This window comes from Centropristis striata, chromosome 10 (genome assembly GCF_030273125.1).
Source record: "Centropristis striata isolate RG_2023a ecotype Rhode Island chromosome 10, C.striata_1.0, whole genome shotgun sequence".
In the NCBI taxonomy this organism is placed as follows: Eukaryota; Metazoa; Chordata; class Actinopteri; order Perciformes; family Serranidae; genus Centropristis; species Centropristis striata.
This window is the reverse complement of record NC_081526.1, coordinates 5,711,056-5,727,211: the sequence shown is the minus strand read 5'-3', so window position 1 is coordinate 5,727,211 and position 16,156 is coordinate 5,711,056. Positions and strand designations below refer to the sequence as shown.

The 16,156-nt window shown below is 35.8% G+C and overlaps 1 protein-coding gene across 1 annotated transcript; it reads right to left on the bottom strand.

Annotated features, from left to right (window-relative positions):
* Positions 1–794: 794 nt before the first annotated feature.
* Positions 795–11,590, bottom strand: arsh (arylsulfatase H). Its single transcript, XM_059342935.1, has 11 exons — positions 11,483–11,590; positions 10,084–10,242; positions 8,613–8,734; positions 8,387–8,509; positions 6,221–6,423; positions 4,606–4,826; positions 4,112–4,248; positions 3,773–3,910; positions 3,300–3,459; positions 2,260–2,381; positions 795–1,733 (listed from the first exon to the last, which is right to left on the bottom strand). The coding sequence occupies exons 1-11, from the start codon at positions 11,485–11,487 to the stop codon at positions 1,324–1,326; spliced, it is 1,800 nt and encodes a 599-aa protein (XP_059198918.1). The 5' UTR covers positions 11,488–11,590; the 3' UTR covers positions 795–1,323.
* Positions 11,591–16,156: the final 4,566 nt, after the last annotated feature.

Sequence of the window (16,156 nt, the reverse complement as noted above, 5' to 3'; positions counted from 1 at the left end):
ATAAAACATTTTCTGGTGTGTTAAACACTTTCTTTTATTTGTTTTTACTGCAAAAGTCCATATGACACCTCTAATGCCACCTGTTCATCACAGCTTTTGACCTCAAATAACTCCTGACTCCCCCCGCACACACACTTTATGTAAAGCGTCCTTGGGTTTTTTGAAAGGTGCTTTATAAATGTAAGTTATTCATATTATTATATGTGCTTAATCATAGTTTTGATGTCTTGAGAAGGTCTCCAAACTTTAACTGTTACTGTATATATTGAATATACCGTTTATAGCATTTTAGTTTATTTGTTGTATTTTTATTTTATTTCATTCAATATGTTAATTCCATTGATCTATTTTTTATTTTCCTATGTCTTATGCTGCTGTAACACAAACATTTCCCTTCATGGATTAATAAAGTTTAACTGTAAGTCAGTAACACTGAGCACCAACTGAACGAATCCTTCACTTTATAAATGAAACAAATAGAAAAAAACAATAAACTTCATGTTCATGTATTTTGTCTCTATTGCACATGTCTACAGTGTAGTAATGCACTTATAGTGCAAGGTTTCATCTTCATGTAGTTTGATGAGTTTCAGTCATTTTTTCAGTTAATTTTTGATGACTTCTTTGTAATTAATACCTCCACCAGGGAGGTTGTGTTTTTGGTCACTAGGTCTAAACTTCTCTTCATGTTATATCTTTGAAATACTTTGAAAACTTGAAATGGTTTAAAGCTCCTGAAAGCACCCTGAACTACCCGGTCCCCCATAAAGTTGGAAAGTTGGAAAGTTTGAGAAGATATACACTTTATCTGTAGTGGTGGAGAGTAACTAAGTACATTTACTCAAGTACTGTACTTAAGTACAACTTTTAGGCACTTGTACTTTACCTGAGTATTTCCATATTTGTAAATTTATACTTCTACTCCACTACATTTTAAGGCAGATATTTTACTTTTTATTCCACTACATTTAGCTGACAGCTTTACTCACGTTCAAGTAAAGATTTAACATAAAAAACATGACACATTTAAAGTCATGAGACATTTAAAAAAAAATGAAACCTCATAACAGTATATTAAGTAATTAAATGCTGCTACTTTTACTTGTACTGGAGTCATTTCACAGTGTAGTATTAGTACTTTTACTTAGGTAAGAGATGTGAATACTTCTTCCAACACTCATATTGTCACAATCATTTCATGAAAAGAGGTAAAAAATATTTTATTCTAACTTTATGGGCGACCGTGTATTTTGAAGTCTAGTGAAACGTTGCTGTGGAGTCATGAGGAGCTTCACCAACCTGTCCGCCTGCTGAGTTTGTCCATTAAATATGTGTTGTGTCCTCTTTGCAGCCGCAGAATGGAAAAGTCCCGCAGCAGGGCTGCAGCCAGGGTCTCCACAGGATCTTGTCCCACGTCATCTGGCTTTGAACGCCACGTGTTTCTGCAGCGAGGTGTGACTGAGGATCGTCAGACAGCAGGTTGTTGGTCTGGTTACGCTGATGCCTCTCGACAGCTTCGGCGGTCTGTTGGAGTATTTCAGCGTATCGTGGCTCAGTGTCAGGAGTCAGGGGGCGGGACTCTGAGGGGTCGTGGAAGAGGTCGTAGAGCAGCGGCGGGCTGTGATGCGTCACATGTTCCCCGTGACACAGACAGACCTTGGTGTCGTAGCATCCACCGGCTCCAGGAGGAGAGAAGTTGGGAGTGAAAAAATGCACCTTAAAGATGGAGTCACCTGGATGGAAACACACAGGGGGAAGCTCAATGAAATCTTTTTTTTCCTACAGATTTTACCTGCATGTTTTACTGTCATTTCCACCGAACTTACATGATCGTTAATGGGTTAACTGGCCATTTGCAAGAAATATAAGTTTGATAAATCGTTAAGGAAATCTTAAATCTTTTTTAAACAGACTGCGTTTTTTTCCCTCTGATAATCTCAGATACTCTTTTTATATTAGATTAAATGTTAAAGTTTGAGTGCAATTATCAGAACAAACGAACATTCAGTACCATCAAAAAAAAGTTTTATTTTAAACGCTCTTTTCTATCATCACAAAAAGTAGGCTTGTGTTTATGTGTGTCATTAGATATAATTCGTCTTGCACCTTACTAATTAAATAGCCCAGTCTGCTTGCTTTTTAGTATTGCACTATGGGGGAAATTCTGCAAATTTTCTTGGAAACACAAACAAAATCTCCTAAACTCTCTGGGAAAAACAATGACTAACTGCATCTCTTTGACCACATGTGTGAACTTACTTCCAGGTGGGTGCCAGCGTGCTGCGTTCAGGTAGATTCCACAGTAATGAAACATGAATTCATGCTCTGACCGCTCTGCCTTCCCCTCCAACAGCGGCATGAGGTTAAAGCCATCTGACTGTCTGCAAGAGAGAGAAAAGGGGAAAGCATTATACTACATACAATGTACTTAAAAAATGATCCTGTTATAATGAGAGTTTTAAGAAAAGTAAATATATTGGGAAAAGAAGAGCACAATCTCGATGTGTCAGAATTAGGGCTGGGCGACAAAAGTCTTATTTATATATATATAATATATCTCCTGATATATTTAGGCTGAATATCGATATACGATATACAGTATATCCCGATATTTTTATCGCAAAGTGAGAGCAAATGTTCAGCAAAAGTCAAATATGACATGTCACAAAGCTCCATGAAGTGCAAATTTTAAAAAAATAAATAAATCTTTAAAAAAATAGCCTATGAAATAAAATAGACCAATCTTTTTCTGAAATAAATATATTTATATGAGAAAAGAAGAACTAAATACGACAAACCCTAGAAAGGGCAGCATTTATATAAAAAGCAGCTTGCCTGGATCAAGGATCACAGCTCAAATTTGAACTTTATCGATAAATGTAATATGGTCCAATTCCATATCACATTTAAAAATATATCAACATATCTTTTTATATCGATATATCGCCCAGCCCTAGCCAGGCTCAATAATAAGTACACAAGATATAATGAAAAACAATGAGATAGTACATAAGTCACCTGCAATGCAAAATTAGCTAAATCAGTGTTCAGCTGTTGTTGACCAATACTGTAATCATCTGGCTATAAAAACACCTGAATTACTAAGCTCAGGTTTAGAGTAACTGCATGGTCCTTTCTACTCTCTGTTTGTAACTGTAAACAATGGTTTGGTGACTATTTACTCAATAAATACAGAGGCTTTTCAACCTTTCCGAGAATAAAACTCTAGGAACAAATATGACTCAGTGTATGAGAGAGAACACACAATACAAAGAAAGCAGCCATGCAATAATATTTACCTGTCTGGCTGTGTGTCCTGGGCCAGATATTTCAGTGTTGGGTACAGGTCCATGAGGCTGGTGGGTTCGTCCACCACCCTCCCAGCAGCCAGTCTGCCGGGCCAGCGGAAAATCCCAGGCACCCTGATCCCCCCCTCCCAGCCCCCCATAGCCTTCCCACCTATAGGTGAGTCATTGAGATTAAACAAGTCTTGATTAAACAAGACAAATATCTACAATTTTGCTGAAAATGCAGGAAAAAAAGAGAATAGTTATATGCTATTTTAACACCAAATGGAGTACATACTGAACCAAGTGATTTTGGTTCAGTATGAATTAGGGCTGGGCGATATGAACCAAATATATATATATATATATATATATATATATGTGTTCAGTCAAAGTCAAAGATGACATGTCACAAGTAGTTTTATTAAAACAGTTCATTTATGTGCATAAATGAAAAATAAATGCAATCTTGAGATGATGTTTACCTTTATAGATGCCGTTCCAGCCTCCTTTCTGTCCCACGATGGAGTCGCCGTCCTCTAGATGTCCGCCGTGGTCGGATGTAAAGTACATCAGAGTGTTGCTGGCGAGGCCGAGGGAGTCCACCGTCTCTGTGATTTTACCTAGAAAACATATCAATATAGATTAGAGATGGTTCAGGTGGAGACAGTAGGATTGCTCTGACTTTCCTCATGCTTAACCCTCTGGAGTCTCCAAAAGCTCCAAATCATGACTTCTTTTTTCAAAATAAATTTTTGTGATATTTGAATGAAAACATGCTCTTTAAACCCAGCGACAGGGTGACTGCATGGGAATACACTCACCGATCATCCAGTCCACTTCTTCTAGGTTGTCACCGTATCGACCGTGGAGACTTTTCCCAGCAAAGGCGGGGTTTTCAAAGAGAGGAGTGTGTATGTGGGCCAACGAGAAGAGGAGGAGGAATGGATGATCAGCGTTCCTGAAGAGAAGAGGAGATACGTTTGGATGCTTTTGTGAGATACTGTGTATAGTATGTTGTTGTTGTTGTTGTATCAGTTGGGCTTAGTGAAACTAAGCAATTTCCTTCTGTCTACATAGCTTAATCCTAGGTGTAATATCATACAACACTGATATCCAAATACAAACAACATCGACCAGCAGCACATCAATGAGCTCCACATTGACTTGTTTTTTTCTGACAGAGAAACATGGAGGCTGTAGTTTATTTCAGGTCAATAACATACACTGCCCTGCTGCAGTAAATCCTCAGAGGTATATGTTGTACTTCTCTGTTTTCAGAACAACTGTTAAGAAAAAAATACACAAAAACACATACCTCTTGATAAAGTTTTGTGCTTCTCCCAGCAGCCTCTGGGGCAGCGTCTCCACCGCCATCGGCTGTTCGATCACGTCTTGGTTCCTCATGATGATGCAGTTCCAAGTCGGCAGGAGTTTAAAGGGAATAAACCACACAGCCACTGCTATCATACAGAGAGAAAACAGGCCTGCCAACAGCCACAGGCTGACTTCAAGCAGGCCACACACACGGACACACACCTGGAGACACACACACACACACACACACACAAACACGTTTAGAAACAAAGTGCAAACACCAAGTGAACACAGATACAGTATATATAAATCTGCCTGGGTTCAAACATTTCAATATAGTTACTCAATGTACAGAAAACACCTAAAAAATGACTTTTGAGGTGTAAATAAAAACAACAAAATTTCAATAAAAAACATGTAGAGAAAATGTCTGTTTGTCCTTACATATATATTTCCAATGAGGGTAAAATATGTCCATTTAACACTCCTGTTATGTTCCTTTCTCAGGATTAGCAATAATGTTCATGGGCTAGTTTGACCCAAAGCATTTTTAATTATCCAAAAATGTCAGAAACCCAAAAATCCCAATATATATATATATATATATAAATATTAATGTTCAAACTGTAAATATAGTAAATATCCACGCTCTCTTCTTAAAACTTACTTTTATTGGAGAGCCTTTCTTGATTTTACCTGAACTTTACCTTCCCTTGAACTTTCTTTTAATTGTACAGAACTATTTCATTTTCTTATTATTTTTATCTGTTTTGTCTTTTTTTAACTTGCCTTTGTAAAGCACTTTGTAACATGTGTTTTGAAAAGTGCTCTATAAATAAAGATTATTCGAATTATTAGAATTATTATTATTAACGATTATAACATTAGAGAAGTGTGCCAATGTATTATTATTATTATGAGTATTATTATAGCAAATAATATTTTTATTAAAAGTCATGAGGTAGGGTGTGAAAAATATATAAATATGTGAATCAATCTCTGATATTTCTTATTTAATATGCAGCACTTACTGATTCAGAGCTGTGAAGCTTCTTGGGGCTGCAGTTCTCCATTCTGCCACTAGATGGCACCACAAACCATCACCAAAGGAGTTCCTCATTAACGTGGGTGAAACAGGTAGAACATTGTGTTCTTTGTTCATACATACTGAGCAAAAAATAGTTTATAGACTTCTGTGTTCCTACTGGGAACTATAATGTGTTCTCTATTTTGTTTTGGTTCATTTTTCCTCTTTTCAAGCTTTTTTTTGTTGCTCTAAATGAGGCTCAGCTGGTTCCTATTCATACCTTCCACCGCCAAGGTTTCAGTTTCACCATTACTTTGCTTTCCCTTAAAAACAGGTTTCTGGCTGGCGTGACTGTGATTTTCACAACTGCAGCTTTTGTTCCCAGTTTTTTTTTTTTTTTTCTCAACCCTGCGGCTCATGTCTGAGTGGTTGCGCATTAATTATTTTGCTTTGGGGGAAACACATGAGCAGAAATATGTGTCACTGGAAACTGAACTTCAAATTAAAATTCAGTTTCTAGTGACACATTTATCCAGCTCAGCCATCTTATTATCACATTTTTCAGATTCACAGACAAACTGATTCTTACCAGAGTGAAAAGTGCAACTACCAGCAACACGCTCAGATTGCCAAGTGTGTGCTGGAGATCTGCCATGACATCACTGCCGTGTCCGGGCACACAGTCATTGAACAGGGTGAAGGGCAGACCGTAGAAGTAGCTGAAGCCGTGCTGGTTGGGATGGTGGCAGTGGTCTCCTCTGTGTTCACAGTTCACACCCAAGTGCCACTTTCCTGCAGAGAGAGACAGAGAGAGAGAGAGACAGAGAGAGAGACAGACAGAGAGAGAGAGAGAGAGAGAGAGAGAGAGAGAGAGAGAGAGAGAGAGAGAGCGATATGTAGTACTACACACTCAAAATCAAAGGGGAATATGAATACAAGGCAGCCTTTCAAATGCTATATTCTGTTTACTGAATCACCATGACATTACACTAACAAAAATAACTAGAAAATTTCCTCTGGGGAAATTCTAAAAAAGGGCCACAGGGGCTACTGCCGGTGTGTGTACACTATGATGAGATTCTTCAGAGATTTCAAACTATGCCCTTTAACCTCAAAGTGTGTGTGTGTGTGTGTGTGTGTGTGTGTGTGTGTGTGAGAGAGAAACGTGTGTCTGGAGGATTGTGCACGTTTACGCGCGCATTTGTGTGTGTGTGTAGCGAAAATCGCATAAAATTACCTGTGTGTGTGTGTGTGTGTGTGTGTGTGTTTGAAGCATGTGTATGCATGTGTGAGGAGTGTGCACGTTTACGCGCATGTGTGTGTGTGTATCTGTAACTGTAATCACATCAAAGATCAAAGGCAATCAGATCAGATCAAAGCAATCAACAGAATTAACTGATACCAACTGTCGAATGTTCCGGAAGAGTGACAGCAGCCAGAGGTGGACAGACTGGAATTTCTGGCCTCGAACAGAAAGCATTTTTTGCAAAACCATAATACCTATCATTGATCTGACTTCACTTTGAGCGTCCTGAGTTCTTCCTGAACGTCTACATGTTTTTTTTAAGAAAAATAAAAAAATAGCTTTGTTAGAGCGATCTAAAAAAACTGTTACATCTCCCTTTTTCAGAAATCTTCCTGCGTTTTTAATATGGGAGCCAATGAGGCTTTGAGTGCGTGTTGGTGGCGCATCTGTGCGTCCTACGCCAAAACTATAACTCTGACAGCTTCACCAGCTTTGCAGTTTGATCAGGATCGGTGTGCTATTACTTTTCTCTACGGAATACAAATTTTTCGCGACGTAAGTTGCGAAAAACTGCCCAAAATTTTGCATTGAAGTGAATGGGACGGCCGAAAAAAAATTAGCGAATAAGAACAATAATTTCAGATTTTTAAACATCTACTTCTCCGGCATAATTTCACCTAGAGACTCCATTTAAACTTTAAACAGTAGACACAAGTCTTGTGTATCGGTGTATTAATCCACGTTTCGATAGGTCATATAGTTTTTTATCAATCCCTGTTCAATGGCCATGATCATTTTTGGAGAAATTCTGAGATTATAATGGGTGTGTATTGCATGGAATGTTCGTGTCACAGTGTGTGACATCATCGCCAGAGTGTAGAGGGAGAGAAAAAATTGTCAAAAAATAAATTTGAAAACTGCGCTCCAGGCCGCAAATTCCACTCTACAGAAATAATTTATACATAGAAAGGTAGGAAAATGTGTCTTCTCACTCACAATCCTCTGGTAAAGCTGTCAGAGTTATAGTTTGGGCGTAGGACGCACAGATGCGCCACCAACACGCACCAACAGCCTCATTGGCTCCCATATTAAAAACGCAGGAAGATTTCTGAAAAAGGGAGATGTAACAGTTTTTTTTAGATCGCTCTAACAAAGCTATTTTTTCATTGTTCTTAAAAAATTTAAAATTAAAAATGAATTAAAAAATGTTTATTTTCATTCCAGCTCAAAAATGATTATATCTGCAGCCATATCAGTTATCAATTAATTTTCTCTCCTTAAAATCAGTATCGGCATCGGTCTCAAAAATCCCATATCGGTCAGGCTCTAATTTTAACTAACGACTTACTTTTCCTCCTATAATATAGAATAATTTAATCAGATTCTGCGATTGAAGGTTATACCTCATTAAGCTGTTCACCATTAGAGAGCAGGTTAGAATAAACTCAACAGGACAGGACATTTCACAGCGAGGACCAGAGAATAAAGGATCCCATTAGATTTTCTTACCCACGAGGCCGGTGGTGTATCCTTGCTGCTGCAGCCTCTTAGCAAAGGTGGTCTCAGTGGGCGGCAGCCCCCCTGAACCCCCCAGGAACAGCAGCACCTGCACACGGCCTGTGCTGCCCAGGCCTAGTCAACAGACACACACAGAAAAAAACACAGAACATCCTGTCAACCATGAGCAAATATTACTAAGATGGTGCTATTTACTCACATTAGATAAGAGAGTTACCTGAGCGGAAGGCGTACCGCCCCGTCATGAACGCGGCCCGACTCGGCGTGCAGAGAGGAGCAGCTGCAATGTGCTGAGTCAGCTTCACCCCTTCAGAAGCCAGTCGGTCGATGTGAGGAGTCCTACAGGACACAACAGGTGGAAATATGTAGTAAAGGTTATAGGCAGCAATGGGATGGAACTAAGTACATTTACTCAAGTACAATTTTGAGGATTTTTTTTGCTTCGTTTCTTTTTATAGTATTTCCATTTTTATCTAACTCTGTACTTCTACCCCACTACATTTAGAGGGAAATATTTTACTTCTTTACACCTCTACATTTAGCTGACAGCTTTAGTAACTTTTCAGGTCGAGATTTAACATAAAAACATGATGAATTTAAAGTGATTTATGTTTTTTAATTAAACCCCAATACAGTATGTTAAGAAGTTAAAATGAGCCTTACCTTTACAAAATGAAAATGCATTAATACAAATAAAAAACATATATATATATATATATATATATATCTGAGTGGGGATATTCTGCATACTTAAATAATGTGCTTAAGCAAAGTATTGAGGTACTTTACTTGAGTATTTCCATTTTATGTGACTTCATACTCCTACTTCACTACATTTTAAGGTAAATAGTAAATATTTTATTTTTTACTCCACTACATTTAGCTGACAGCTTTAGTTACATTTGACATAAAAATCATGACAAATTTAAAGTGATAAGATTTTTTTTCTTAATTAAACCTCATAACAGCATATTAAATAGATAAAATGCTGCTTACATAAATGCATCAATACAAATAATTAAATAATATCTTTAGAATATATAAAACAATCTGAGTGGGTCCATTCTGCATAAGGAGTACTTTTACTTTTGATACTTTAAGTACATTTTGATGCTGATACTTTTTTTAACTTTTCTTAAGTTAGTTTTGAATTCAGGACTTTTACTGTAGTGGAGTAATTTTACAGTGTGGTATTAGTACTTTTACTTAAGTAAGGGATCTGAATACTTTTTCCACCACTGGTTATAGGTAGAACAGAGACTTATACAGTAAATAATGACACAAATGCACATTATAATCCAGGCCGCACATCAGAGTGACACAAGAAACAGCATATTATGTAAATATGTATTATGTAAATATGTATGTTTAGGAAAGAAAAAGAAAAAGTTAATTGAGTAGTGGAGAAGGGGTAGGTTTTAATAAGCATATGCTTCATCCTACTCCTTTTCGGACATGTTGCGTTCACATTATAGCTTTTGTTTTGACCATTGCTATTTTTTGATTATTCTCATTGGATTTGTTTGCTTTCAAGTTTCCTTTGTTGTGTTACTGGCACATGTTCGAAATAAAAAAAGCTGAACTGAACTGAACTGATATTGACATACTGCAGTTGAGGTCAGAAAATAGAGAATGAAGGCAGAAAACGCCTGAGCTAAAGAGGAAGAACCACATTTAATAAAACTGACCTTATGGTGTCATTACCGTAGCAGCCTATATCCCCGATGCCGAGGTCGTCCACCATCATCAGGACGATGTTGGGCTTCCTGTCTGTCGTCTCCCCGGAGACGTCTCTCCCTGCTGCCAGGAGCAACAGGAGGAGGAGAAGCTGTGCCAGCAGGGAGGACCTGAGGGAGGAAGACTAAAAGTCATGTTGGCTGTTTTTATTTGATGACAGAATGCTGAAACTGTTACTCAATTTATGAACCCAATTTAGAGAATCCTTTAAATCATTAATCTTATTCAACATTATGTGACTCCAGTTTTTCAAATTGTGAAAGTTTGCTGATTTCCTTTTTTTTATATCAATGTGAACTGAGTAAATTAGGGTTTTGGATGGTTGCACTGCAAAAAAGAGGTGTCTAAAAACAAGATAAAAACACTAAATCTGAGGGAAATGATCTTACTGCATGGACAGATATATACTTTATATATCTAAAGTTTTTTATTGTCTTGGTAAGAAACAAATAATTGTCAGGTCACTCTGCTCCGGCCAGTTCATCGCTGCTTGCAGCTTTAATTTATCTTGTTTTAAGAGTTAATTTCTTATTTTAAGTGTTCAACATGCTTATTTCTAGATTTAATAATCTTAATTTAAGAAATGTTGTCAAGTGAAATTATCTGTCCAAGCAACAAGATAATTTCCCTCAGATTTAGTGTTTTTATCTTGTTTTTAGACACACCATTTTTTTTGCAGTACAACCCTAACCCTAATTTATTAAGTTCACATTGATATAAATCAAAGGAAATCAGCAAACTTTAACATTTTGAAAAACTGTAGTCACATAATGTTGCCATAGATTAACTGAAATAATACTAAAAAATAAAAGTAACTGACAGCTATGCAATACCATAAGAGCTGACATTTATGCATGATGTTATCACTTATTTCCTCTCTCTAGATTGACGATTGTTCCTCTTTCCAAACACAATATAAAGATCTTGCGGTTAAGATAAGGAATACAACAATGCAAAGAATTATGCAAGTCCCAATAAAGATAATTTCATCAAGGTAAACTGGATGTGGCTGTGGTTAAGTCATCTTATTGGACTTTTACCTCTTAAAGCGAATTATTGACTGAACAAACTGTCCCTAGTTATGCTGGCTGCTGATTCAACAGCTTTGAATGCGTCGTGCAACACTTTTTAAGTAAACAATCATTGAATGTTTATTATAACAATAAACATAAAACAAATTTTAAAAAGTAGTAATAAGGTTTTATTAGAACAATGTCTGCAGTTCCTTCAAAATAAAACCGTCGAGATCAGCTGGAAACATCATTAGGTGCTCGTTTTTAATCGAGCTCATCCAGATAGTTTTACGGTAATAAAGACATTGCTTGAGGCAAATCTGCCATGTTGACTCACCTCATACCTGCACAGTGCACTGATTCATAAAGCTACAAGAATCTCACACATTTCCTCCTCTGCAGAAGTCTCAGGACCAGCAACGCGCCTTCCTGATTTATACGGTAATAACTGGAGTATGAGCGCACAACCGTGTGTACCGTAATGTATAGAGTAAATACGCACAAGACAAAGTTATACGGCCCTCGTGACGATATTTTGTGGCCCCCACCTTGATATGAAAGTTTAATGTGAGTTTTATATAAATGGCACTTTATCGTGTTGTGTGTGGAAGGTCCCTTTAATTACTTTTTTTGGTGATTTTGTGTCTTTTTCAATGATTTTGTGTCTTTTTTTTAATGATTTAGTGTCTTTTTTAAATAATTTAGTGTCTTTTTAAAAATAATTTTGTGTCTTTTTAAAAATAAATTTGTGTCTTTTTTAATAATTGTGTCTCTTTTAATAATGGTGTGTCTTTTTTTGTAATTCTGTGTCTTTTTTGGTCATTTTGTGTCTCAAAATAATTTTGTCTTTTTTTTTTGGTCATTTTGTGTCTTTTTTAAATAATTGTGTGTCTTTTTTGGTTTTTCTGTGTATTTGTTTGTCATTTTGTGTCTTTTTGTCATTTTGTGTCTTTTTAAGTAGTGTTTTTCAGTCATTTTGTGTCTTTTTTAAAAATGTTGTGTCTTTTTTGGTTGGTTTTTAGTTTGGATGCCAGTTGGTTTGTCTTGCCAGCGTGCAGATGAGCTAATTAATATTTCCAGCATTGATTCATCTTTTGATTACTTTCTTAATTAATCTATGAGTCATTTGGTTGATAAAATAACAGGAAATGGTCATTTTTCAGATTTGGGCTAAACATATATATATATATATATATATATATATATATATATATATATATATATATATATTGTTATATAACTGAATATAGTAAATTAACATAGGGAGAAGGGATTTAATAAGCTTTGTAAAAAAATAAATATAATAAGTGTTCAAAGAGCGTTGTTGTTGTTCAATCAATCAATCAATCAATCAATCAATCAATCAATATTTCTTTAGGGAATAATATTAGAAGTAGTGGTAGTAATAGAAGTAGTAGCTGCATGGACCAATAGATGGTGATATTTCCCCAGCAACAGAACTTCTGCTCCATTGATGTGTGTCTCCAGTTAGAGAGACTGGAGAGAAAATATTCAAAGCTCTTGAGGAGACATTTGTGGCTGAAGCATCACAAGCCTCACCACTCCCTGGACATGCTGCTGCATCTCATGACTCGTCAGACCAGGGATGGGCAACTTAAATGCTGCAGGGGGCCACAATGTTTCATGTTCACTACCACAGGGCCACATATAGGACCGTGCACTTAACCAGATATGATGAAACTGCAGTTTTAAATATGTTTACAGTGCAGTAACTTAACATATTTCATGCTCAAATGCATGTTTAACCCTCTAGAGTCCATGAAACCACCTGAACATGACTTCTTCATGACGTGAAGACATATAAATGAAGCAACGTGGAGTCTCTCCATCAGCTTCCCTCTAAAGTTTTGGCTTGAAACTCCACACTAGATTTTTTTTAAAATGAAATTCGGCAAAGTAAAACCGGAGATAACGTCAAACATATTTAGTATAAAAGTATAGAACTAGAGATTATCCTCATTTTACCTTTTATATATGTAATATTTGCAACCTGTATTCATATTTGCAACATTTTAGATTCTGTGTATGAAAATATTATTTTCAAGATCAGATTTTATATTTTCCTTTGTTTCTTTTGGGTTCAACATTTTTATCAAGTAAGTCAAAGTTAAAACATGAATCACCAGGACCTATAGGTGAGGTAACGCTGAAAAAACTGATACCAACATGGCATGGTGAAGATTTTTAACAGAATTTTTAAATGACATAACAGCCGAAGATTTCAGAGGGTTGACAGTATAAATAAGAATAAAAAAGGTTTCAAGCAAATTAAAAATAACCACTTACTGTGATTTCTATTTTTTTAGTGCAAAAACAGCAAATCAACATTAATTGCAAGAAGTAATTTTATGCATTTTTACACTGCACTTTTAAGATTTCATGCTCAAATGCATGTAGTTGTTGAGGGCCACTTCAAGTGAGTGTGCGGGCCGTATGCGGGCCCCGGGCCTCCAGTTGCCCATCCCTGAGTCAGATTCTATCTTGTGACTGTGTGGGGTTTCCTGATCCTCCAGTTGGGGACCAGTGGCTCAAACAAGCCAACAGGAATAGTAGGTTGACACAGATTCCTCTTGGACTTGTTAAAACTTTAACCATCTGCTCTCATTGTAAAAAAAAAAAAAAAAAAAAAAAAGTCCACGTAAATGATGTGAATGTGTCCATCACCTCTGGTATTTTTACGACTTTGTTTACCATGCATGCACACACCGACATAGCTTAAATTTATTGTCTCTCAGCTATGAAAGATAATTTAGTCTGATGCACTTTGAATCAAATGAGCATAATTACTGAGTCACTATCGAGTCATCTCAGCCGCCTGCAGTGCTGGGATTAATTAGATGACTGACAGTTGGAGTGGGTGGTAACGGCTGGTGGGTATGAAATGAATAGGAGCACATGTACGAGAATGAATGTGTGTATAAGTTTCGCAAGAAGCTTTTACATCTGAGGGCCTCAGGTGTGTATCTTTATGGAGCTGTCACCATCAATCACTCTCCAAACTCGCCAACTTTGCAGTGGAGTTACCTTCTATAAATACCTGACATATCAAACATTTCAGGTCATGTCCTGTGAAGCCTGTTTGTCTTTTGTTTTCACTGAGTTTACTTACCTTTCACAAAGTTTGTAGGCACTAAAGAAAGTCACAAAAACAAAGAGAGAGAGCCTGAGGCACACACAGCTGCACAAACTTTACAGGAAGGTGTTTTCAACCAGTGGAGAGCTTAATTTATATTAAATTTAACTTTAAAAAATACACATTTTTACATTTTTTTCCCACTATTTTTTGTCCTTTTTGTCACTTTCTGAAAATGAAGGAACTTGCATAGAACACAACCAACTTGAATTATACAAAATGAGGCTGAGAGACTTTTTTTGGGACATAATCTTATTTTTTATTCAATTATCATTATTATTATTATCATTATTATTATTATTATTATAACTTTTGCATTATTATTATACTATATATTATTATAATTATATATTATTGTTGTTGTATGTTATTTATGTTTTTTTAAATTAATATCTTGGCTTTGAAAATGCACCGTATAAACAGCATTAATACATATGAACACATATGATTTTACCTTATTTATTATAAATATTTCTCCATCTTCTGTCTCATCATTTCTCTTACTAATTAGTTTTTGTACATACTCTTATTTCTTATTTAGTTATTATTATTATTAACTTTTTTGCATTGTTATTATATATATTATTATAATGATTTATATTTGTTGTTGTATGTTACTTGTTTGTTTTTTTAATTAATATCTTGCCTTTGAAAAAGTACTGTATAAACAGCATTAATACATATGAACACATATGATTTTACCTTATTTATTATAAATATTTCTCCATATTCTGTCTCACCATTTCTCTTACTTATTAATTTTTGTATATACTCTTATTTCTTATTTAATAATTATTTTTATAACTTTTTTTTTGCATTATTAATATTTTTGTTGTTGTATTTTATTTGTTTTTTTAATAGTATCTTGGTTTTGAAAATGTACCGTAAACAGCATAAATACATATGCAAACATATGATTTTATTTACCTCATTTATTTTATATACTGTATTTTTTCATCTCCTGTCCAACCATTTATCTAACTATACCATAGTTTGTAATAAAAATATGCTAATTATATGTAAGAACTGAAGTTTTATTGTCAATAAAAAGAGAATTAAAAAAACATATATATATATATATTTTGAACATTGTTCTTTAAGATCAGCTTCTAATGAGGGAAATCAAAACACCAACTCCCACGAAAACTGTTTATTTGATTACTCAAACATTATTTACACAATTCCAGAAGGACAACACAAGTGCCAGATGACAAAAAAAAGAAGAAGACAGGTCCTACACAAAATAAAAACACAGCGTATTTAAATAAAAAGGAAAAAAAAGTCACTTGTTTAAATCAAAAATGAATTGTCTAAATATGTTTAATGAATCAAGATGTATACAGGATAGGAAAGTGCTTCTCCCATAGAGATTGTGTTATTAAAATCACCTGCAAAACATCTCTGCTCGTTCCACCGTTTCACTCTCTGATGATGACATTGCTCTTAGTTTTCCTCTCCGGAAGGATTAATAAAGAGGCGTTATTTTAAGGCAGGACTGGTCAGCGCCACGATTGATGCCTCAGCATTATCTGGGAAGTGCACTTCAGGACCCGATAAGTCCGCTATTTCCTTGGTTTTACATTCTGGTTTGGATGCTACGCTCCAATAGTTTGTTTACAAGGAATGTGACCGTTTGGGACTAAATGTAGAGTGGACCATAATGCTTTAAAACGCAGCATTCCTTGTGCTATTTTTAAGAGATTTATTGTTGTTTCAGTCTTGTTTACATCAAATCAGTCCCAGTAGGGTTTCTGAATGTGCACAGCAAGGACAGTGGAGAGCTTTAGTGGATTCCTATTGCACCTATCGGAGCGCACACAGGGCGAGTACTGCATTAAGAGGATGTTTTTGTTTCGA